The sequence below is a fragment of the Alosa alosa genome, chromosome 22 (assembly GCF_017589495.1).
Source record: "Alosa alosa isolate M-15738 ecotype Scorff River chromosome 22, AALO_Geno_1.1, whole genome shotgun sequence".
Classification (NCBI taxonomy): Eukaryota; Metazoa; Chordata; class Actinopteri; order Clupeiformes; family Clupeidae; genus Alosa; species Alosa alosa.
The window spans coordinates 10,823,264-10,849,974 of record NC_063210.1 but is presented as its reverse complement, the minus strand read 5'-3'; the positions used below and the strand labels follow the sequence as shown (position 1 = coordinate 10,849,974).

The following is a 26,711-nucleotide window of genomic DNA, read 5'->3' as shown; positions in this document are numbered from 1 at the left end:
AGCCATAGTCAGCAAGCAGCAGTCAGACTGAGAGCGGCATGCACACACACACGCACACACACACACACACACTGCTCACACACTCTCATGTGCCGGCAGGCATGGACACGCACACACGCACATCACACACACACACACACACACACACTGCTCAGCAGAGCCAGATCTGTAGAACACTCTCATCAAGATCTCCACGCCCACTCCTCAAGACCTCCTCACTCTCAAAACAGGACTCACGCATGCAGACACACAGACACACACACACACACACACACACACACACACACACACACACACACACACACACACACACACACACAGACATGCACTCACACACATAAACACACACACACACACACACACACACACACACACACACATACACATACACACGCGGACACACACACATGCACGCACTCACACACATAAACACACACACACACACACACACACACACACACACACACACACACACACACACACATTCACACACTAAATGTCAATTATCTGCATGTTCATTCTCTCTCTTTCCTTTGCAATCACACATATCTCCAATTACTTTTTATCAGTCTTTATCAGTTTAATGACTGAAGAAAATGAGAAAAGTGAGCTACTTGTCAGCGTCTGATCTTTGTCAGTATACTTTCAATTGGCAGTCACACCAGCACAATTATCCCTCGACTTGCGATTTGAAAACGATTTCTGCTGATAATGATGGTCAGAACATTAAGGTTACAAGCCTATTGGCCTTTTATGAGACATTTAAAAATATGGAAACAGTGACTAACATTCAAGGACTCCAGGACTATCAGTCAGCACAGAATCAGCACTTGTCATTAAAACGGTGAAAGGGAAAGCTAGTATTAGCCTCTTTCCAGATTGTTCCAATATCACATTTTCTAAAATTGTCTACATCTACAATTCCACTGCATTATTAAAATAGATCTCAAACTGTGTTCATATGTGAGACCGCCAGCCCAAGGCACAGTTGTTTGTGTGGGCTAGCTATCATGCTGTTAGCTCACTCTGGAAACAACAGGAAAGACACCATTATCTGTCAAAGAGCATACCAAAACCAACAGCATTAAAGAACAAAAAAAACATTTTTAGTAGCCTATCTCTGTCTCTCTCCCTCTCTTTCTCGCTCTCTCTCTCTCTCTCTCTCTCTCTCTCTCTCTCTCTCTCTCTCTCTTTCTCTCCATTCTCTTCTTTCCTGTCTTTCAGCTGCGCAATATGACCGCGTGTGTATGGCATGTCTGCATCTAAACTGCTCCATATGTTGCACCACAGTGAAATAATCACATCAGGGCTTCAATTAGAAATGGACCGCTGGCTCGACCGTTGACAGCTGCTGTCACTGCCTGATTTTATTCCTCATCGAGCGGTCAGGTGAGGCCACGTCTCAAAACCTCTGACCAGGATTAACCAGCACATCACAAAGCTAATCAAGATGATTTAATGAATGTGCTCACAGACAGATGTTAATAGGTGTTGCATAAAACATTATTGTTTTTCTGACATGCTTGAGGAATATTTCCTGGAATGTGAGTGAATGATCATCACAATCAGTGGAGGACGGTTAAATTAATGTTGTGTTTTTGACCAGTACTCGGCCAAAGGCTAGTTGAAGGCCGTCACGAATTCTTCCAAAGCATCATATCCTGTCAGAGCACTAGCATTGTTACCACTGTTGCATCTGTTAGTTTGTCCAATAACATGCTATGCTTTTGTTGTTAACATCAAAGAGAACACTGACCAGCTGGTAATATGGAATGATTTTAGTCCACACGATGCAAACAAACAACTTGACATTACTTTAGTGGAATTAATTTCTATGCTGTGATGTTTTTCTGCTTTCTGAAGTGAGTTAATAGACCTTCGCATGCTATGGCCCAAGTGTAATGATGATGTTTTTTCTTTTTCCATCCCTCTGATCAATGAAAAAAAATGTGGAGGAGGTCAGAAAAAAAGCACAATTCGCTGAGCTTTTGTTCTGGGCTCCTCCACCTGTGCTCTGACTGACGACCGGGTGGGTGGCACATAAAGCCTTCATTGTACAGGACAGGAGGAGTGAGAGAACGTGGAGTCCTAAAAAAAAACATGTCCACTCTCACCAAGTCCCAGATCAGCTTTCAGGCCCCCTCACACGCATAACAACCCACCCCTCCCTGGACAAAGGCGTCTGTGTTTGGCTGCAGATCTGCCTTTGGGTTGTAGTGAGTTAATTGAGGGTGCGCGGGGGCTGTCTTTAAGTCTTGATACCTGACTTTAAGTCTTCCTCATCTCCACCACTTGATAGCCTACAGTTGTTTGTGTGTGTGCATGTGTGTGTGTGTCTTTGGTGTTTGGTGTGTGTGTGTGTGTGTGTGTGTGTGTGTGTGTGTGTGTGTGTGTGTGTGTGTGTCATCTGTCGCTCAACTAAATTGTCTAATTAAACAGGATTGTCTTGAGAGCGCCGTCATCCGTGTCTGTCAAGCCGCAATTGATACTGGACTGAAAGGTTGTCCACATATCACCCATCATAGCTGATGGGAACAATCAAGTGAGCTAACGCCTCCTTGGAATCCATGAGAGAACGGAGACGTCACCACCTCACTCCCACGCTACAATGACAGAAATCTCACGTGTGTCTCCATGAGTGCTCTCCAGAGAACTTCAAAAGTCATTCATTTCATCTTGAAGCAGAAAGACACAGGGGTGTTTTAGAATTAGAATTATTAAAATAGTGTTAAACTAAAGTAAAACTTCTAATTAAGAAACATAAAGCATGACATACAGTAACATGACACTACACACCAGCTGTGCTCACTATTTCACTTTCTGAATAATGAATTATGGAAATTGCAGTTATGTTGATGTAATTATTCAAACACATGACCTACAATCATACTACAACCTGATATTTATGTTAAAGACGTCAAAGTGCTATCTAAAGAGTTACATCAAATGGGTGCAAATGCAAATGTCCTTTTAAAGCACTGTATGCTGTTAAAGCTTGTCTGCTCAATTTCCATTCATGTCAGGTTAATCTCCCACAGATAATATGAAGCAATGGTCGCTGGTATTGTTAGTGTAAACCCTAGCCAGCATGTCCGGTGTAAAGACCACTAAACAAAACACCCGTGCCTTTTTTACCCCATGACACAATGTTGGAATGAAAGCCAGGCAAGCTCTGTTTTTCCCCGGATACAGCCTTAAAAGGCATTTTAACACCTACAGCAAATGAAAGGCTGCGTTGACAGGGGTTAAACTCCTACAGGATGTCATACTGTCGTTCCAGCGAAGCACGTAGACAGCCATCTGAAATCTATACGCTGGGAATCTAATTTAACTTCCCCCCTTCATCATCAACAGCAGCTTTGCCAAATGCCCACCGAAGTCAAATGGAAGGCAATTAAAGTCTTACCGACAATCAGAGTTGACACACTCACTTTGTTATCGCTTTAGTAATCAGTGAATAGGCTTTACAGTTAAAGACCTCTGCCTCGGGGCATTTGGGGTTGAAACCTCTAAAAAAAACAGCCCAACATCCAGAAGTGACCCCCCTTCCCCAGCTATGCCACCCCCTCCAGTGCTCTGGAATGGGACTGAAGATGGTTATCAGCTTATATGTTCCCCAGGTATGTTTTTGCCATCGCGTGGCAGGCGGGGGAGAGAGGTGCGGGCTCACAAATCAGAGCCTGGAACCCCAGTGCTGAAAGACAGGAATGCCACCTCCCCTTCCACCTCCCCACTCCTCTCCTCTCCTCTCCACTCCTCCCCACTCCTCTCCTCTCCTCTCCTCTTCGTCCCTCCTCCTCATCTCCCTCTCTCCTGTCTTTCTCTTGGCAACCCCCATCTTACATACACACACATATACAGTGTATACAACACATACACGCGCGCACACACACACACACACACCTTTCTCCCACAATTGTCTGAGGCAACTGTACACAACTGTATCCACCCCCTAAACCCCAAACACACCACACACATGTACACACACACACACACACACACACACACACACACACACACACACACAATCCCTTTCTTCTAATCTCTGTGGGCCTCACCTGGAACTCCTTATTTTTCCTCTGGAGGCTGATGTTCTGGTTCTCCTCGGCCTCCAGCCTGATGTTGGTGGAGGTTATCTCCAGATCTTTCCTGGCACAGACGGAGGAATAGAGAGAGAGAGAGAGTGAGAGAGAGAAGGAGAGGAAGAGAGAGAGAGATGGTAGAATACAGAATATGTGTGTTTTAGAGGGGCAGGGCTAATTAAACAGACAGACGTTTAACAAGCTTGGTTGGAGAGCAAAACTGATACAATTCACCTCCAGCAAAACATGTCGCATATCAGATGATCCCACTCTCCTCCATGACTCTCTTCTCTCCCATTTCTCAAATTACCTCAGACAGCCAAAGTCCTTCCCCAAACACTCTCACTCAGTCTGTCAACAGGTCCACACAAACACACACACACACAACAAACACACACACACACACACACACACACACACACACACACACACACACACACACACACACACACACACACACACACACATACACACACACACACGCTGTGCAGCATTGTACAAAAAGGTCAGCAGCCATATTTGTGTTTACTGTCACAGTGTGTTTGATGTGCTCTCCCATGGAGCACTATTCTCATAGCAAACTGACAGAGTCTCGTCTCCGCTATGGGCTTATGTTAGGCTACACAAGCCAACAAGTCAGGACAATGCTGAACGCCCCGAGGCGTCTTACAAACACCAGATAAGGGTATGAGACACACACATACATACACAGGACCAACAAAACTCTTTAATGGCCTTCAGAAAGACGTCCAAACATCTGTTTCTATGTAAGACAAGTATATCAGATCCAGATATATAAAAATTACTTTATGGTCATTTAGCAGATATGCACTATGGGACAAAAGTGGTTCTAGTATTAGCTTACAGTTGAAGGATATCTAGTTTCATTATGTTGTAAAAAATATTGTCTAATAACTAAAACATACTAATACTGATAAAACATCAATAAAATATCAACAAAACTAAAGTATGTTTCTGATTAAAACCATTGAGTACCCTTTCCCTGCAGGGGCTTGACAAGATTCCATGAAAATGCTAAAAACAAAATCCTTAAAAATGTTCTTTCAGTCTGTGAGTCATTTAAAATAGACACATAGCCTATTGCATGTGGCATTAATGTTGTAGAACCAGAAACACTTTGACAATGGCTGCATGTTGACCTGGTCATTGAAGCATTTAAAACAAAACACACACACACACACACACACACACACACACACACACACACACACACACACACACACACACACACACACACACACACACACACACACACACACACACACACACACACACACACACACACACACACACACACACACACACACACACACACACACACACACACACACATGGCCCCATCAGACAGACATGAATGATTATAATAGATGAATTGACTCTGGTGGGGAGAGAGAGAGAGAGGTGGACTCACTTCTTAATGACGTCCTCCAGGCTGAACTTGAGCTTCTCCATCTCCGTCAGGTTCTCCATGGTGCTTCTGCTGTCCCCCTCCAACTTCCTCCTGCTGCGCTCCAGCTCCCCTCTCTGCTTCCTCTCCTGCTCCAGCAGATACTCCAACTGAGAGAGGAGAGAGAGAGAGAGAGAGAGAGAGAGAAAGAGAAAGAGAGGGGGGGGGAGATAGAGAGAGCCATGGATAGTCAGGTGAGGAAACATCTGACATTGATCAATGACAACGCAATAAATAACACCTGGGCCAAACTGGGCTGTTTGGAAAGACGCGCCCTGGAGACATCAGCAACGAGTTCAGAGAAAGACACCAAAGAGGCAATCCATTACAAAATAAATCCATTTTATTACTAATTTGTTTATGTCACAAGTTAACATATGTTGGCTAGTTTCAGTCATGCGTTTTTGATAGATAGATAGATAGATAGATAGATAGATAGATACTTTATTGGTCCCCAAGGGGAAATTCAAGATTGTTGGATGGCAAAAGACAGAACCCTCCAAAACAGCTATTCTAGTGACATGCTGAGCATGCACTTTTACAAAGAAATAACCAATGCAGCTCAAACGAAGAAATCAAGTGCTCAATCCCATAATGCTGTTGGTGGGCACTACACTTACATCCTCCGTCTGCACCTGTAGCTTGGCGCGCTCCTTGGTCAGGAGGTTGACCTTCTCCTCCTCACACTGCAGGTCCTCGATGGCTTGCTGCAGACGATGGAGAGAGAGGAGAGAAACAGAAGGGACTGAGTCTGGACCACAGATGTGCAGGGGGCTTAAACCCCAACTGACATTCCGCACACACACATACACACACACACACACACACACTCACACACACACACACACAAGCGCCCATGCATGTCCATCCACCCTCCACCTCGAGGGAAGCTGGACTGCTGACGTGAGAGGGCTTTGATGTGATATCTCTATTCACTCTGTCTCGGACCATGCTGGGGAAATCTCTGGCGTTAATCGCCCGCCTTACCATAGATATTACACAATGGAGGCTATGGAGTCCAATGTGTGTCCTCAAGAAAAAAGATAGAGATAAAACAAAAAACACGTACCCTGAAAAACAGTGTGTCAAATAAGTCTTTTCCACACATTTGGACAAAATGGGAGGAATTTGCTGCAGAAATATGAACAATGTACTGTGAGCAGTTAGGAAAAAATGGTTCCTTTTTCTTCAAAACATTTGGTGCTGGATTTGCCATCTGGTCTCTTTTTGGATTCACAAATTTGAATGCTGTACTTCAAAACAAAGGTTTTCAAATTACCATTACCCACAGTGAAAATGCCAGGACTAAATATGCTATTGTGGCCCACCTGGCGGGCATTACCTCTCCTGCTATTGTAATCACTTAAATGGTGGGTGTACACTAAAGAGGATTGAGGGGGTAGTAATTCTACAGAAAGAAAACAAACACAAAGCATTGGGTTGTTTTTTGCAAAGCACAGAAAGACTGGTCTGCATAGAGTAGATTAGTAGCAGATTTGCATGGAGCCCAGGACTATGGGAGACTTGTACAGACAGAGGAGATCTGTCATGTTCTCCTCACTTCCAAACCCTGAGATGTTTATTTAACATTACACAGAGGGCTGACACATTCATCTCACTTATGGATTAGAATTAAAGGTTATCTACCAGCTTTACATAAAAAAAACAACATCACTTAACATTAAATAAATGGAGTCCTGCCCATTTACAGCTATTACTATGACTAATGTTTGTTAATGCTTTATTGCAGTTAATAATGTTGACTGGGAAATCCTGGATTCAAAGTGTAAATCCTTATTTGACAGACCATGAATAATACATAATGTTAACAGAGACCGTGGAACCTCGATGAAATGTCTATCAACTGAAGACAGAAACTGTGCTGAGATGGACGTGAAACCTGCACTCATTTCGGCACTAATCTGAAAACCCCGTCCTCTGCTCCAGAGGGTATAAGTACAAAATAAAGATGGGGGATGGACGGTCACTTCTTTTAAGTTCATCTCCAGGTTTCCAGTGGAAAATGTGATTATTTTTTTTTTGCTAACCACTGACTCCAAGCTCTGATCTGTGTGTGCTAACCCCAAACTGGTCTTCCAGATGGGTCAGTGCCTGGGCCTGTGTGTCTGGACGTCAGTGACAGGCTTGTGGTCGCCGAGAGCCTAGCATCCCCCTTCAGGGTGACCTTGACATGGCGGCTGAGAACACAGAAGACAGAACCCAAACTATCCTGCATGTGTGTGTCGTAGAATTGGACAAATTGAGAAAACATACTTTGGACTCTTTTTAACGAGCGATCGCACAAATATGTAAGTGCCTGAATGTATGCTACATGCACACACACACACACACACACACACACACACAAACACACAGACATACACTGACACTGAAGACAAACAAGGGAAAGCATAATGCCAAAGATATCAAGATAGGACACATAAAAATGATGGTGCAGGTATATCCTGTGTCATAAACACTGTTGAATTGAGATGACAGAAAAGGTTTTTATTTAACCCTTAAGGCGCCTCTTGTCCTTTCACAGTAAATTACTGAATGCAATGAAGGTATTCAGCATGAAATAAGTCTGTTCCCTCAGCTGAAAGGAAACACACACACACACACACACACACACACACACACACACACACATGCACGCACATGTGATATCACAGAGGAATAATACTACACACTGCTACCACACACATTTACACACACATGCAAACACTCACTCACATCCGCACACACCGACACACACACACACAACCGACCATCCCCTGTTATGCAATGTCCATTGCCTGGTGCCTCACCTGGCTAAGCTCCACCAGGTGTTCCTTTTCCTTCTGCAGTTTGAGCACCAGGTCGTCCCTCTGCAGCAGCTCCTCCGTCAGCTTCTTCACACTCAAGTCTGCGTTCTGGAGCCGCACACACAAACACACACACACACCAGCGAATAAAAACTTCAACTAGTCAGACATTTCCCAATCATTTTGGCTTTGGCAGATTTTTCTTTCAGCTGTCAACGGCACCACGCAAGTATCCATTTCACGCATAAGAAGCTCCGCCTAAACTATTAACCTTCCTCGGGAAGGGATACTTATTATGTTCTTATTCTTGACATCAAAGAGGAAAAAAAACATGCTGTGGCTTCGTTGGATGTAGAAAGTGGAGACAGGAGTGTGTGTGTGTGTGTGTGTGTGTGTGTGTGTGTGTGTGTGTGTGCGTGTGTGTGCGTGTGCGTGTGTGTGCGCGTGTGTGTGTGTGTGTGTGTGTGTGTGTGTGTGCGTGTGTGTGTGTGTTGAGGCCTGTTCAGTGTTTGAAAAGCAGATGGAGAATGGCAGAGGGGGAACTGAACAAATATTGCAGCACTTTCATCCTAAAATTACCACTGTCATCTCACCACCTCTTCTCCTTACAGGCATCTTCTGACAGACAAGAAACAACACAAATGGATATCAAGAGGATGAGAAAACAGACAAAAAGTACAGTTAGTCTCAACGCACTTTCAATTCAGTCGGAATTTGACATCTGATTGCCGAGCATAATATTTGGAAACGGTCTGAAATTCATTAAGAACCCAGAAATGCTAGAAACTTGTCTCCCTTGAATTAATTCAACTACTCATATTCAGAACAACTGCATATGACACAATAGAGAAGTCAAACACTTGTAAAAATGCTATAATAGACAAATGTATCTATCCAAACAACGGAAAATCCCATTAAACTACTACATGTCATAACAGAGTTGATTCAGCCCACCTTCTGCACAGGTGTTTATCATGATCTGAAATGGCTATATGCATTTTATTTTCCTTCTGCATAGCTTCAATATTTCATGTCTTCATGCATTAAACGTCATGTCATCTTTAAAACTTGTCTAATGCAATATAATCCACTTGTACACTTATGGCTGCTATGGTAACAGGCACTACAAATAAAACAGTCTTTAATAAGAGCAATTGCAGCATGCTTTAAAGCTTTTTTACACAGTACAGGTCTAGTCTTGCAATCTTGCAGACCTAGTTTGCTTTTCTTCTGATTCCATCATCTGGGTCCTGCTACCTGACAGAGGGCATATAGATTGACACATTTTATTTTCCGCACGGTGAGCTCACACCTGAGATGAACTTGGTGATTCACCTGGATGAGTCATTTGCCACGCCAATCAACAAACACTGCTCCCTAATGCTGAGCTTCAGCCATCATGAAAAGATTTCCAGATGAATGCCCTTTAAACAAGGTCAAGAGTCTCTGACTACAGTTGGAAACATGTCTACTAATCACAACAGATGAGTCAAAGAACAAGACAGTCAAAGATCTAAATCTACTAAAATATTGCAGATAATATTGATACACAATATAGCACATACTGTACCTCATACCAGTAAAACTGACACAAACACGACTGTATAATGGCATAATATCCAACTGTCTAAATGGCAGATTGACACTCATTAACATGCTGTTGAAAGAATCTCCAAAACCCAAGTCTGGTGGTGCAAGCAAACTCTCAAAATATTTAACAGAAGGGAATGAAATCCTTCAGTTTAGATTCAGAGATCTAAATGTACAATATTTGTCAGTGTCCAGATACTGACAAAGATACAAACAGTTCCGAGAGAATCTCTGGTTTACTCACACTGCATCAGCTCTGCATCATAGCTGCTTCAACACAACACTTCTCCACCTCCTTCTCTCCACCTCTCCACCTCCACCTCTCCCTCCATCCGTCCACTGCCGTCCCTCTCTCCTCACCTGTTTGTCCCTCTCCACGGCGCCCAGGGTGCTCTCCAGCTCCTCCAGGTCGCATGGCCCTTGGGCTGCCGCGACTCGGCCTCCAGGCTGGCGGTCGGGTGTGCAGCTGCCGGGTGGCCTCCCTCCTCCCAGCGCCGCCAAGCTCCAGACCCCGGGCCTAGCTCTCCTCACTGGATCAGCCAGCTCTCTTACGCTGTCTCCGGCCCTCCCAGGCCTCCTGCTCCTGGAGCTCCTGGGAGGGAGGAGGCGAGGGAGAGAGAGAGAGAGAGAGAGAGAGAGAGAGAGAGAGAGAGAGAGAGAAAGAGAGAGATGTTAACGGTTCTTCTACAGTGAAGAGAGTCGGAGGAGGAGGAGGAGGAGGAGGAGGAGGAGGAGAGGGGGAGGAGGGAGAGAGAGAGAGAAGAAGAAAGTTGGATGGGAGAACAAGGGGAAGGGAGGAGAGGAGAGGAGAGGATGGAAGAGAAGACAGGGGGACGTGCTCAGGAAGGAGAGGATAAGAGAAAGTTAGGGTTAGATGCGAAGGAGAAGGACCTAGCTACCTAGCTGGAGTTGCTGCAGCTGTATTGCACTGTACCTGTCTACTGTTGGCTCCAGCAAATTGAGCTAGAGCTAGAATAGAACTCTAGGTAGAACTGACTTTTTTTTTTTTGTTTCTTTTCGTATCGACAGCACTCGGTGACCTCATCATAGAGATCTATGTAAAACATCGCCGGAATTCTCCTATAAGAGGATCATAGGAGGAGGAGGAGAGGGGGAGGAGAGGGGGAGTGAGGGAAACAGAAGAAGGCTGGGGAGAGGAGAGAGAGAGCAGGGGAGAGGAGAGAGAGAGAAACAGTGGAGAGGAGAGAGAGAGAAACAGGAGGAGAGGAGAGAGAGCAGGGGAGAAGAGAGAGAGAAACAGTGGAGAGGAGAGAAACAGGGGGGAGGAGAGAAACACAGAGGAGAGGAGAGAGAAACAGGGGAGAGGAGAGAGAGAAACAGGGGAGAGGAGAGAGAGAGAAACAGTGGAGAAGAGAGAGAGAAACAGGGGAGAAGAGAGAGAGAAACAGTGGAGAGGAGAGAAACAGGGGGGAGGAGAGAAACACAGAGGAGAGGAGAGAGAGAAACAGGGGAGAGGAGAGAGAGAAACAGGGGAGAGGAGAAGAGAGAAGAAAGGAGAAGAGAAGAAACAGGGGAAAAGAGGGGGAGAAGAGGGGAAGAGAGAGAGAAGGACGAAGAAAGGAGAGAGAGGAGGGAAAAAGGAGAGAAAGGAGGAGAGAGAAGGGGAAGAGAGGAGAGAAAAAGGGAGGAAGAGAGGAGAGAGAAGGGGGGAGGGAGGAGAGAAAAGGAGGAAGAGAGGAGAGAGAAGGGGGAGGGAGGAGAGAAAAGGAGGAAGAGAGGAGAGAGAAGGAGAGGGAGGAGAGAAAAGGAGGAAGAGAGGAGAGAGAAGGGGGGAGGGAGGAGAGAAAGGAGGAAGAGAGGAGAGAGAAGGGGAGGGAGGAGAGAAAAAGGAGGAAGAGAGGAGAGAGAGAGAAGCCGGGGAGAAACTGAGGTGGATGAGAAGAAGAGTCTTTAATACCTTTCAGGGATGCTCAAGACACTGGAACCCAGAGCAAGCCCAGAGGAGAGAGAGAAGACAGTGAGACAGTAGGAGGAGAAGGAGAGGAGACTGTGATGAGATGAGACGAGAGAGGACTGTAGAGGAGAGACTCAAAGGAAAGGTGAGAAGAGGGAAAAAAGGAGAAGAGAGGGGGAAGAAAAGACTCTTGCATGCAGCGAAGGGATTTACAAGATGAAATGTCCACGAAGTTCAAGTAATCCATGAAACGGGCCAGAAAAAGACACACGGTAAAGTAATACATCTTACCGCACAGAAGGCTGATGAAATGTGGTTTGAACCCCAGGACACATATATATCCCAAGACACGAATGTACTGTATATATATACACTCCACGATTGACGTGCATATAAAAAATAATTTATCTGGTCAAGACTGGTCAACGCAGGACAAAAAAGGAGTCTGCTTGCAGCTGAGGCAGATACTGTCTGGTCTGAAGAAATGCCTCAGCTATGTTGTGAGCGTATATACTTGAATTCATGCACCAGTCATTAGGGTCAAAAATATCAGGGCAACGTTACACCAGCAGTTAAGAGATTACACAGACCACCACACTGATATTTTGCTTTCCATAAATGTACTTCATGCCTGTTGCTTTTAGTTTGACTCAGCCTTTCAGTTGAGAAAACCTCACCAATCTCAACATGTCGAAGGCAGGAAAAAAAACATACAGAATGCTGAAATACGGTGCTGGTTTGGCTGTACAACAGGAGGGCTTTCATTTCATAACATGGTTTCTTAACATATATCTTATACCTTATATTTTAAAGAGCCAACGTTACTTCAAAAAACCCTTAAAGTAGAGCATAAACCTGTGCTGCTCACCCAAGCAAAGAGCTGCATGATGGAAAGGAGCCTTTTCACATGGGAAAACCTTATAAGACTGATTCATAGACTCCTATATTTTTTATGGTGATGATCTCTTTACCATCCTATGCAGCTGCGTTGTGGTATTTGGTGGTATTCCAAATTCTTCAGGTGTATTTCTCACCTGTAACAGTCTGTCTACCGTCTCCCTCTTCAGCCATGAATCAAACTTCACATGACATTCACACCCTCTGCATTTTGCATTAGCAATTATTTATTCAGTATATCACACTTATTCTCATACAAAAGAGAAGCTACTTGCATAGGCACATTTTTTCCACCTGACACAGCTAAACAGAAACAAACACATACAAACTAGAGACAGTCATGAACACAGAATCTTTCACTCACACACACACACACACACACGCACACGCACACACAAACACACACACACACACACACACACACACACACACACACACACACACCACACCAACCAAAACAAAGATACCTACAACAGTCAGTTGATGCTGAAGAGCTGTGCTAAAGCTATCCCAGTCCAGCTCCTCTGAGTCCGGTTCCCCATGTATCCCATTGGCCTCCCTGCAGTCTTCTAAAAGAGGCTGGCGCGGTCGCAGGTCCACAGACATCCCCTGAGACAGACACCTTCCAGCAGCGGTCACCTGCCGGGCTTCCCTAGTTTGTCCCTCTTGGGTCAGCAGCAGCCACAGAAGCAGGAACACAGAGCAGTAGCTCAAGCACCAGCAAGTGTCCCACAGGTAGGCTGGCAGCATGCGACGCCCCGTCCAGCCAACAAAGCCGTACAAGTAGATCCCCCAGGTGTGCGTGTGGGATCCTCCAAGCTCACCTTTTGTTTGGGTTCTTCTTCACACTGTTATTGCTTGCCCTTCGTCATGTCCTAATCCATCTCTCTGCTTCCTTACATCTCTCCCCTTCTTTCTCTCTCTCTCTCTCCCTCTCTTTTCCCTGCTCAATAAACTGCTGCCCCTCAGCTTTGATTCTTATCTCCGGGCACTGTGAAAAGACTTAAGGGGAGCATGAAGGCACGCACAGCTAAGTCTGGGTACGCTCCTTCAGTCGGGCTCCTCTGCTCCCTTCCAGAGACAGGTGTTTTTGGCTTACAGTGACTGAGAATCTCCCTTGGGACTCGGTCCAGTGCGGGGTGTTGGGTGACGGAGGACCGTGTGAATGCAGGTCGTGTTCTACAGTTCATCTCTTGTAACTGTATACATGATATTATCATATCAATCAGCGACAGAGCGACAGAAAAGGAGGGGGGGAAATGAAGGACAGTGGGGTGGGGTGGGGGAGGACAGTGGGGTGTTTTGTTTGTTGAAAATTGGACTTTTCATCTCATTTGCGATTTGGTGAAAAGAACCCACATATCAAACAACCTACGGGGTCTGGACAAAGCAATGCCATTCATGGAGACACTGGAGAACAAAAGGGATATTGTATCCATGTTTACTACCAACCTTGTTTCTGAATGAACTACCCAGACTGTGTGTACACTGGCCGTCTATCTGAGGACCAGGAGGACCAGGAGGTTCAGAGAGAGCGCTGGACGATAACATCGAAACAGGTGGCACTAAGGGAGAGACACTCCCCTGATTCAACCCCATGACTCCATTCAGGTCTAAAGAATAGCAGGGCTCTTCTGCACATAGAGCATCAGTCAGCTGGACCAAATTGTTTCATGTTGTTTGGGCGTACTATCAAGCCCACATTGAGCGGTGATGGCATGCCCTCGTGCGAAGGCTTAAGACAAAACAACTCCAGTGACTGTCTGGTCCTTCTCATGAGGAACCCTATCAAACTATGTGCCATTTACACCCACACAGAAACACAGAGATGGCAGACAAAACATGCTCAGATGATAGCTAGTCAGCACTCATTGTAGGACAAACAATTGGACTACGTTTTTCAGCTTGTAGGCTGTACATTTTTACAACTGCACCCTGTTAGTATATATACTGTTTTGATCCCGCGAGGGAAATTTGGTCTCTGCATTTATCCCAGTCCGTGAATTAGTGAAACAGACACAGCACACAGTGAACACACAGTGAGGTGAAGCACACACTAATCCCGTTGCAACAATATGCCTTTGAAAAGGTCACAAGAATGCCGTAAACCCATCATAAACCCCCTTTCCTTCATTTACTGTTGGACCTCTTTTCACTTTTGCTAAATTGACGGTGTTGGAAAGTTGGATGGTGAAAATTTGAGGGCTATGCACTTTGAGTGAGACTCTGCTGTGGGGTTTCCCCCCCAACTGACAATGGCATGTTACTTCTGGATAAACATTAAAGCAGCATGGGAAGTCCCTGTGAACAGGCTCCTTGATGTGTATACGCTTAAATGAATGATAATGTTTACCTATACTATCTCAAATGTTTCTTGCCAAAGCCTTCATTCAAAACATTTATCTATCTTTGAATGGCTCAGAGTTAAACCGGAGACAAATACAGGGTGAAAGAGTTCAGTGGTACTATTTAACAACGTTGAGTAGATGTGACATCGTAAATTATTTTCTAAGATGAATTTTCTATCTGTCTAGCTCAAATTTATTCAGCCATAATGGATTATAGAACAGATTAGATCAGTGTCACAGATCTAAGGAGCCCAGTTGCCCCAACAATGACAAATGACAAATCATGAGGCTTTAAAAGTTGATGGTTTAGTGGATACAAACGCTATTTATCAAATATTTCTATGATGGTCTGATGGTTACCGGCTAATATCTCGCATATCTGCAACCAAAACTAGAATATGAAGACATTTCAAATACAATACAATATACTGTATGAGAGCAGGGCACAGTTAAACCAATACACAGGCCTCACAGCTAATACAGAAGAAATGCCATGGTTGATTTATTCACTGGAGAACCAAATGAGATACATGCCCAATGAATCACTCCTCCTCCTCCTCGCTGGCCACAGTTGACTCTGAAGGAGGACACGGGCCTCACTCACAAATCTTGCCCCAGGCCCCAGAAAACTGGTCCAGACCTTAAAGATTTTCCACATGCTAAACTAGGGCATCTGGACGTTTCTGGAAAAGTGTTTTGCTTTCATTTCACATTATCAATTACCGCTGGTTAAAATGATGGGCTCTCTGACTGATTTCTGTATTTTACAGTGTTGTTAAATTGAACTTGTGGTCTGCATTTTGGACCAAGCGTGGACCATGCTAATCTTTCTTCCATGCATTTACTGTACATTGTATACACGTCAGTTGATATAACTTGAGGCAGTGTAGTGTTATTTATTGTATTCACAATCTTAAGGCTGTCATCAGCAGTAAACCATCATAATGGGATCTGTCAGGAAGAATAACATATGCAAAAACAACTGCGCTTTCAATGAGTAAGCATCCAGCGACTAAAGGAGGGGTAATTTCATCGACATGGGGAAATGGATAAGATGCCCGGTTGGACCAGGAAGCAATGCCGCAGGGATGTGACCAGATACTGAAACCAGACTGCTATATAAGTGATGGAGAATAGAAATGACCTGGCAGAGCACTGGATCATCATGGCTTATTAAGATCCAGGAATCTGTCTTCTCTGGTGACAGCCCAGGGAATGTTTTTCTTTTTTCTTTCGTTCTTTTCCCCTCTAAACAGTATGAGCCACTGCTACAGCTGAACTTTAAGCAGGGGGGGGGGGGGTGGGGGAGCACAAGGAATGTGGAAAAAGACACATTTTTCCGAACTCAGGGAAAGAAAGGATTTCATCATCAAGGTAACCAGGTCAGAGGACCGGAGCGCTCGGGGAGCTCTGCTTAAGATCTTTTTAGTGTTGCTCGGTTGCCCAGGTCGCTGGCAGCTCCTCGTCCTCACATGCTGAGAGACCACAAATGACCACTTCTCACCAGCTAGTTTACTGTGCAAATAAAGAATAAATGGGCAGCTAAACTTAAGTGAATCATGCTGCCACTAGAGCATTTGTCAGTAAAAAATCCATAATTCAAGAACTGAGAAAAAGAGCCTGTTTGCATTTGAAGATTTGCAGGAAATATTTTCTTCAATTCATATTTTAGAAGTGAGATTATTAGACATACAAAACTGTTCTCAGGGATTAAAGATTTTTATATACATTTAAATGGACTCTGAAGTCCCTCAGAAAAGTTGCAATAAAATGTTGCAGTGTGAGGAAGCCAGTTTAAAGCCCATAGGTTGCACAGACGAACGGCTGAGCTGCAGGGGTTAGGGCCTAGAGGATCTGCAAATGCAATCAGCAGTGAAAATAATCACATAACTTGGCTGTGAGGGGCTCATGTGGCTATTCAGCTAGTACTAGTAAAAATGGCTGTGTTGCTCCTTCTCTCTCTCTCTCTCTCTCTCTCTCTCTCTTTCTCTCTCTCTCTCTCTCTCTTCTGTATTTCCATTCCCCTTTCCATCCTTCTCTCATTCTCAAACTAAAGCTCTAAAGTGCTCTCTACATCCCTCTTCTATCCCCAAAGCAAAGAAGTGCCAGGGCAATAACTTTCACTGCGCTGCCACTCTCATCACCCCCTGGGTTCAAGGTGGGGTGGGGTGGGGTGGGGAGAGGGCGGTTGTTGCTGCCAAGAGAAGAGCCACTCAATCACTTTGCACTTGCCCAAGGGGAAAAGCCTGAATATTGCCTCGTCCTGTTTGATAACAGTGGCACAACAAAGGCACAGGCAGATTCCAAGGTACCTCCTTTCCTCAATAAACGCTGAATGAGAACCAACAACGCCATTAAATAACCTCCGGAGCCTCATCATACAGAGGTGGACGTGCCCCCATTTTCACTCATCAGGAGGCATGTTATTATCTACCCAAACTTGGCAGCCAGTGTTGCTACTTGGGTACTGACTACGAAATGTCTGATCGTGCAGAATTACCAGTGGAGCCATGATGCTACTTCACAGACAGAAGGCAATACTAACATGGGCAGGAAAGAGCGCCCGCCACTGCACACATCCTGTGGTCCTCCTGCCTCCCCCCACCTCCTCCTCCTCCTCTTCCTCCTCCTGTTATCCTTGAAAGACACATGGTGAGGAAGAGTAAAGGGACTTACGGAGCGTTTCCTAACGAGCGCCTCATTCTTCTCCCTCCCCAATCTGGAGTTCTCTTCCTCCAGCTCGCGCACTCGAGACAGCAGACGGTCCGTCTGCTCGATGGCTTTCTTCAGTTCCTCTCTCTCCCTCATCTCTCTGCCTGCTGAGTGCACACTGCTACACTGGCTTAACCTGAGCAGCCCAGAAAGTCCCTTTCTGGACTTTTTTTCCTCCAGACTTTCTCTCTCTCTCCCTCTCTCCCTCTCTCTCACTCACTCACTCTGTCTCTCCCTTTCTCTCTCATCTGGATGCCCCTCTTTAAACGTGCTATTAACAGACACACACACACACACACACACACACACACACACACACACACACACACACACACACACACACACACACACACACACACACAATTCGTCATCCTAGTCCATCCCACCCTGACTCCCCCACCCCACAAAGGGCCTCTAGTTCTGCCTCAATATAAAACAAATGTCCCTGATTTGTCCCAAATTGGAAACTCTCAGAATCAGCACCTAGAAGAGAATAATGCTGCATTGGCTCCATTGAAGTATGCGGTGATATGATGGAAATGAGACTGCTCTTCATTGGCATTGCTACAGCAAAGGGGAGGAAGGCACATTCCAGAATATCTGCAGGTGCTTCAGACCACATAAATTGCTAAATTAAAGACCCTTCAGACTTGATCATGACAAAATCTGGTTGCAATTCTTACCTCCTTTATGGGGAAAATAGTCTCCAACAAACTACTGATGCACGTGGGCCACACCAACAGCTATCCTCCATCGCATCAGCTCCCAGCAGACCGAGATAACAAAATCTGCCAAACACTCCACATGTTAAATTTGAGAGTTATGATTGTGTCTCTCACACACACGTTGCAAAGGAATTCCCTATCTATCCCTCGTGCTTGGCACTAACTGGAACTACAATGTGTGTTTCTGCCTGGGCATGGGGGAGGCTGTGAGACCTGGCGTAGGGCAAAAGGGGTCTTGTCTTTGTCACCCTCTCCAGAGGGTCTCCCACTCTCCACCCTTCCTCAGTCCAGAGGTGTTCTGTGAATAAACAACCCTCCATCAACTGACAGCTGAGTTTATACGTAACTGATAACTGCTCTTGACTCTTTAGCTGCAGCATAAATCTTGATTCGGTTCTTACTCTGAGCGATATGCACTAAGTCTAACCAAGGGCCCACCAACAGACAGGAGGCCTACTACATCCCAGCTAGTCACGGGGCATGTGACAAGACCTTTACATTGTAATAGTGAAACTAGCATTGACAAAATAGCCTAGCAAAAGCTACAATGTGAGGGTCAGCTTGTAACATGTTAGCTGATTTCACTTGACATCCCTCCACTGAATCTTGGCATGTTTTTTCAAAAACAAAGATGTAGTACAAGCTTGCCAGTGCACCTGTTTTTCACTTTCAAGAAAGAACAGGAAGTAAATATTGTCTGGTGTAATAAGCAATGCATTTTTTAACATAAACGCCAGTAATGTTAACCTCTGCAAACAGGACACAAGTGAATCTATAGCCTACAGAGCATTATAATGACATATGCTTTTGACAGACAACACAACCTTGGCCTACTTGTCCTGTTTATTGTGTCGAAACCTTGAAGCATATCTGAAATGGCGCTTAGCAAACATCCACTGCTTTCATTACCCATCAATCAATCTCTTCCAATATCCCCCTAACAGCTAACAAGATTCCACAGGCAATTTTGGCTTAGCCACAAGAGTGTAAATTTGTAGTTTCCTATTGCGTGGAAAAACAGATGTGAGTTAATTTTCCAGAGCAGGCACAAAAGCAGTTTTGACAGCGAAGCCATCAAGGAGATAAAGAAACAAGCTTGTCCCAACTTGAGCTGAACTTAACCGTGTCACTGGAAATCAAGTGTCATTAAGAAACGTAGGTCTAAGGCTAACGCCAAGATTACGTCTGTGTAAATATGCCTTACAAAACTGACAAATTCTGTTTACATACCCACCTGTAAGGTCAGATGGTGAGGGAATATTAAGCTTGTGGTTTTAGGGAGAGCTTAAATCCAAGATAGCAAAAAGGCTAAAGTACTTTGGTAGTTAAAACTGTCTCCGACATTCATAATTGAAAATAAAGGTTAAAAACTGTAGGTTGACTGCTGCTCATTAAATTGCATTACCTGCACACCTGTGTATAATTTATATTGTATTGTATGGTTTAATTCCTTGTCAGCAAAATTAGCTGAATGATTGCTAGACCTCAGCAGTTGTTCAAATGCAGTATATCCCTGCGAGGCATAATGTATAGGACGTTCTAATCCTCTTGTTCGTGTTTCAACTTGATATAGGAGGATATTTGCCCTGACAGATTTGCTCACACAAGTGTCAAAGCACACAAATTATGATATTTAGAGGATTTTACATACTGTAAGGTGATATCTCTGACTGTCAGTGCGTCAGGAGGCTGGGGACTGGCTTTGCCTGAGAAGCGATGTCATGACTTCACACATTCCTGACTTCACATTCAATTTTCCTCAGCCTCACTCATGAACAACAATTTTCCAAATAAAATGCCTGTGTCCTGTGGCTTGTGCCAAAATCTGAGCACTTGACAAAGATATGAGTTCTGTTTCTTTCTTCAAGCTGGACTCTTTCTGCAAACAGTCCAAAGGGAGAATTTAAAAAGTAGTTGGGCATATGATTATATTTCATTATTATAATGTATTATTATTATTATTATTATTATTATTATTATTATTATTATTATTATTATTATTATATTCTGTTATCATTGATCAAGTTTGTGTTTCTGTGCCATTATATTTGGGATAAAAAGAGTGTGACACATAATAAAGTAAACAGTAGAAGATTTGTATACTAGTTAAATCATTATAAATAGCACACTTTGATGGCAAATAGCATCTAGTGACACCACAACTAAAAGCTACAGTATGGAAAAAATTACCCATGATCTGTATTATAATCTATATGATCACAAAATCCATAGCCATCCAAGTTCAGCAAAAAATGATTTGCAAGTATTTTATACCTAATCAAATCACTTGTTCTCTATTTTCAACAAATGAGATGCATGAATGTTCAGCAACAGCATCACTATCATCCAATCTGTTACTATGACTTAATACTTATAAATCAAACTATATTGTGGAAAATATATATGAAATCAGCATAAATTTAGCAACTGTTCCACAACGCAATGCAATACACAGATGATGCATAACTATAAAAAACAAATAATATGCTCAATGAAGTTTGTACTTCTGCTATCTCAGTATAATAACAACAGCTGGGGGGAAATCAAATAAAATCAATATTAATAAAGCAACAATTTACCACTTTTTGAGTTATGGTGGTAACACTTTACTTGACAGTATCGACATAAGAGTGACATGACATTGTCATGAACACATGACACTTTCATGACACATGAACCCTAACCCTAGCCCTTACCCTACTCTTAACCCTAACCCTAACTCTAAACCTAACCCTAACCCTAATCCTAACCCTAACCCTATATGACAAAAGCCAAATGACACTTAATGACAGAAACGTTATGTCATAAACGTTTATGACTTGTTTATGACTTGTTTATGACACGTTCATGACAGTGTCATGTCACTCTTATGCATGCTCAGACGCCAGGTACGACATGCACTAGACCCGTTACAGTTTGCATATCAGGAGAAAGTGGGCGTGGACGATGCCATCACTTATCTTCTACACAGGACACATTCCCACCTGGACAAGGGGAAAAGTGCTGTGAGAATCATGTTCTTTGATTTCTCAAGTGCTTTTAACACCATCCAGCCCCTCAGATTGGGAGACAAGCTCTTGCAGATGGGTGTGGACGCTCACCTGGTAACCTGGATTACAGATTACCTGACCGAGCGACCACAGTTCTCCAGACTGAAGAACTGTCTATCTGACACTGTGATCTGCAGCACCGGAGCGCCACAGGGAACTGTGCTCTCTCCAGTCCTGTTCACCCTGTACACATCTGACTTCTGCTACAACACCGAGTCATGCCACATGCAGAAGTTTTCTGATGATACTGCAATTGTGGGGTGTATCAGGAACAGGCAGGAGGAGGAGTACAGGAGCCTGGTGGAGGACTTTGTGCAATGGTGCAAACTCAATCATCTTCAATTTAACACTTCAAAGACCAAGGAGATGGTGGTGGATTTCCGCAGGTCTAAGCCCACTCTGCTACCAGTCCACATTGATGGGGTCAATGTGGAGGTGGTTAGCACCTACAAGTATCTGGGTCTCCACCTGGACAATAAACTGGACTGGTCAGACAACACTGATGCACTCTACAAGAAAGGGCAGAGCAGGCTGTACTTCCTGAGGAGGCTGCGGTCCTTCAATGTGTGCAGTAAGCTCCTCAGGATGTTCTACCAGTCTGTTGTTGCCAGCGTCCTCTTCTATGCAGTAGTATGCTGGGGAGGAAGCACAAGGAAGAAGGATGTGGGGCGAATTGACAGACTGGTAAGGAAAGCTGGCTCTGTGGTGGGAGCTGAACTGGAGTGCATCACTTCACTATCTGACAAAAGGACCCTGAAAAAACTGATCAACATCTTGGACAATGAGTGTCACCCACTCCACAGCACTATTGTTAAGCAGAAGAGCCTGATCAGCTGGAGACTTCGCTCACTGCCTTGCACAACTGACAGACTGAGAAAGTCATTTGTCCCCAGGGCCATTGAACTATTCAATGCCTCACTTAAGGGAAGAGGAGAGATAGACTTCTCTGCATAGTCTGTCTGCCTCTTCACCCCCTCCATGTTTGGTACTGTCTGTCCACTAGCCACTTGTACCACTGTCTTTATGCCTCACTGTTTGCGTGCTATATTAGCACATTAGCACATATGCATAACCCCTCCATGCCACAGCCGAACTGTGGCCACACTTATACATTTTCTTAAATAGTTAAATATATAGATATATAGACTTTACTTTACTTTATTTCTGCATTGTTGCACTGTTGACTTACTCATTTGCACTATCACCATGACCACTATCACCATTGCACACAGAGCACCTTAGAGCATCTTACCATACCTTACTATGCACAGAGAATCACAGGTTCAGTCCCTGCCTCAGTCATTGCAAGCGCCTCTGATTTATTAATCACCACTGTGGATACTGTTTTTAGAATTGATTTCGATTAAGTGTTAGTTAGTATAATTTGTATTTTTGTCATTTGTATTTTAGTATATTTTTATATATTGTATTAAGTGTTAGTATAATTTGTATTTTAGTATATTTAGCATATTCTTTATCTTCTACTGTCCTTACTGCTTAGTTGTGTTTTTATATTATATACTTTAATTACTCTTTCTGCTGTTAAAGAATGTGTTTGTGTTGTATGTATGCTGCTGAGACCTTGAATTTCCCCTGGGGATTAATAAAGTATCTATCTATCTATCTATCTATCTATCTATCTATCTAAGTGTCATTTAGTATCATCTTCATGTTGACGGTATATTGTCATGTGATGGCCAGATAAATGCACATACTGTGGCATTCCCACCAGCCTCCCAGGATATGCACATTGCAATTCTACTGGATATAGGAACCCACCGCCAGAATGAAAGAAAACATTTCACAGCATGATATTGCTGACTTTATCACCAAAAGTCACAGGTTTGTATGTTAGCAAGCTTCTAGCAGTGCCAATATAGCTCTGGTTGATGTTTGCAAGTTTTTGCAAAGTCTTTTAGGTAGATAGCTCACTAGTTTTAGATCAAAACTCGTAGTACTGCTTTAGGACACATAAAACACTGCTATTATTTCAGTAAATAAATTCATTAAATGAATTAATGATAGAATGAATGACCACATTTGATGAATTGATTATTATCACAACCATCGCCTATACCGCGCTATGGTGCGCAAACTCACTTGCAGCAGCAAGTTTGGTGACCCAGTAAACTCCAGTGTTGACCTATACTACACAGAGCATAACCACATCAAGCTGCACCAAGCAGAGCCATATCAAAGACCCCTTGATGCCATCTGTGATGGTGATGCATAAAGGGCGGAATCCTCAGAGTACCTGCATGTTTTGACACGAGGGGGAGAGACAGCTCTGATGAGGCGATAGAGTCCCCCTCAGCCAAAACTCAACATCGCTCACTGAACAAACAACCAAGTGTGCAGGATCAACCTCTTTAACTGTATCACTGCAGCTGCAATAGCATGGGAGCATATGAATACTGGCAAATCCCTATTTGAAAGGCAACTGTAACACATGCACGCACACTCACACACACACACACACACACACACACACACACACACACACACACATGCATTTTCTCTGCCTCCCCTCTCTCTGTTCTGAGCTGCAGGGGTGCGCTGTTTGCATTCCAAAGAAGCATGTTTCCCCCTAGTCTAGTCTGTGCATTACCACTTGTCTATCCAAAAGTCAGTCTGTTGGAGGAAAACCATTTCATTTTCAAAGGGGAGCAAGATAAAATGCATTCCTCCTCAAACATGATGAAACTGGGATTCCAATCAAGGAGTGCTGTGCCTCAAACGTTTGTGTGTGACTGTGTGTGTGTGTGTGTGTGTGTGTGTATGTGTGTGCGTGTGTACCTGTGTGTGTGTGCGCACGTGTGTATGTGTGTGTGTGCGTGCGTGTGTGTGTGTGTGTGTGTGTGTGTGTGTGTGTGTGTGTGTATGCGTGTGTGTGTGTGTGTGTGTGCGTATGAGAGAGAGAGAAAGAGAGAGACAGATTGTCTGTCCTTCTGCGTGCACACATCTGTGTCTAGACAAGTGGGAGGGTTTGAAGCAACACACTTGAAGAGCTGTTAAAATGAGAGACAAGAGAGAGAGCAAAAGAGAGAGAGAGAGAGAGAGGGAGGGAGAGAAAAACGACGGGATCCTTACGTGCGTCAGTGGCCTGGAATGAAAGCCGTTGAAGGGTCGGTACTGGTGGAAGTCAGTTTGGATCACACAGACTCTCTTCTCCATCCTCAGCACTCCTCAACACGTGGGGTGGCTCGCCATCCCGCTCTCGTTCTGACGCCAGCCGTGAGAGACAAGTGCACTGGCCCGCCTACTCTCTCTACTCTCTACTTTCTTTCTCTCTCTCTCTCTCTCTCTCTCTCTCTCTCTATCTTCCTCTTACAGTCTCTCTGTCTCTTGTTCTCTCTCGTTCTCCCTCTCTCTGTTTCTTGCAGTTACCCCTGTTACCTGACCCTGAGCATGTGTGGTGTGGCCAAGACCGGGGGAGGGAACTCCACAGAGAAAAAGAAAACATAAACAGGCTCAAGCAGAACTCCCGTCCAACACTCTCACACACACACACATACATACACACACCTCCCTGCTCGAGCCATCATCACCACCCACTGTCAGCAGAGAGATAGGTAGAGAGAGAGAGAGAGATAGAGCGAGAGAGAGAGAGAGAGAGGAGAGAGGACAGTAATCCTCTCTTTCTAAAAGAGAAGACTCCATCTGTCACCATGTGCTTTAATTGTTATACTCAGTACTTCAGTGAAAAGGTTTGGAGTGCTATTGATGGTGTTAACATCCCTACACCTTAGTATTCTGTACACATTCTTTCCTAGCGTGAAGAGTACTAAAAGAAATTCATGCACAACCAAGGACTCCTGTACAACAAAATTAGCCAAGAGTGATAGTAGTTATAACATGAAAGCTCACCACAATACTACAATTATCATGAGAATGTCAACAAGGAAAATATAATTGTTACATAGCAAAATTAACTTTACTATAAATATATAAAAAAAAATATTCTAAAGCCACTTTATATCTACATAGTATTGCTATATCTATATGTTTATTATTGATATTCTCCTTTATTTTCATTGTTTATTTTCATTAGGCTATTGATTGAATTGACATTATTGTGTATTATTGCTATTCTCCTTAACAAGTGTTAAGGAATCATAGTTTTAGGTAAAACTAAAGTCAACAATGACATTTCCCTGATGTAAAGAAAACAATAACAACCTATAAGCACTGCCATATACCTACAGTAAGGGAGCCTTAATGATCTGACAAGACATCCTCTAAGCAGATAACAATGTAACCTCAGGCAGGAATATATCACGCATGAAATTTAGGATCTTCAACAGACATGGAAAAATAACAAAGAAGATATGTTGCCTCCTCTTAGGTCATAAAAGAGACAGGGGAGTAAACAAGACCGCTGAGCCTTGACACTGGAAAATATGTCTCACTTCTAGTTCGACTAAACAGGACTTAGACTTGTCTTTTGTATACGGCGAGGGGTCAGAGACAATTTTCTCAGGATGACTTCTCCATTAACTCTGCATTGAATTTCACCTCTTATTTTCCGCTGCAGGATTTCATCGTGTCTGTCAGTTCATGCACACATTTCAAACCAAAGCATAAAAGGGTTTAAAAGCCTCCTCCTGTTAAACCTGTTGACACCAAGACGACACTGCTAAGAGCAATGTCAGATTCAAGGATTTACTCAAGAGCTGATTGTCATAAAAGCATAACAAGGAAAGTCGTAATTCAAAAGCATCAAAACCCTTCCTCACTTAATTATAACTCATTGGGATTGATGCTGTGCAATCACCTGCCTAATTTATTGCTCCAAATTCAGCAGCTGACATTGTGCATAGGTCTGTAAAAGGTCAGTAGGCATATTGATTTATTTCAAATTAATGTGTTGAAACTAGTGGCAGTGTTGTAACTTGTCCAACAGTTGACTTATGTGCACCATTCACACTGACAAAAACCAGCTAAGAAAATCAAACTGACTGTAAATTCACCCTTTATGTCCCTAGTCGGCCCCATTCATGAGATTTCCAAAGCCTTGGGAACAGGTTTTTGTGTCGGGGAGAAAAGCTGTTGGATGCTGATGGTGCTTTATTGCGAGAGGCCTCAAGGCTGGACAGCTGCGGTCCTACATGCGAAGA

General features: G+C 43.9%; 1 protein-coding gene across 1 annotated transcript in view; it reads right to left on the bottom strand.

The window, feature by feature from the left end:
- Positions 1-17,915, bottom strand: part of LOC125287935 (putative uncharacterized protein MYH16) — a 39,381-nt gene extending 21,466 nt beyond the window's left edge. The window contains 7 exon segments of the mRNA XM_048234021.1: positions 4,059-4,149; positions 5,515-5,660; positions 6,171-6,257; positions 8,361-8,465; positions 10,308-10,539; positions 17,252-17,370; positions 17,784-17,915. Of these exon segments, the coding sequence (XP_048089978.1) occupies positions 4,059-4,149; positions 5,515-5,660; positions 6,171-6,257; positions 8,361-8,465; positions 10,308-10,539; positions 17,252-17,370; positions 17,784-17,915 (912 nt within the window).
- Between the last annotated feature and the right edge of the window lie 8,796 nt (positions 17,916-26,711).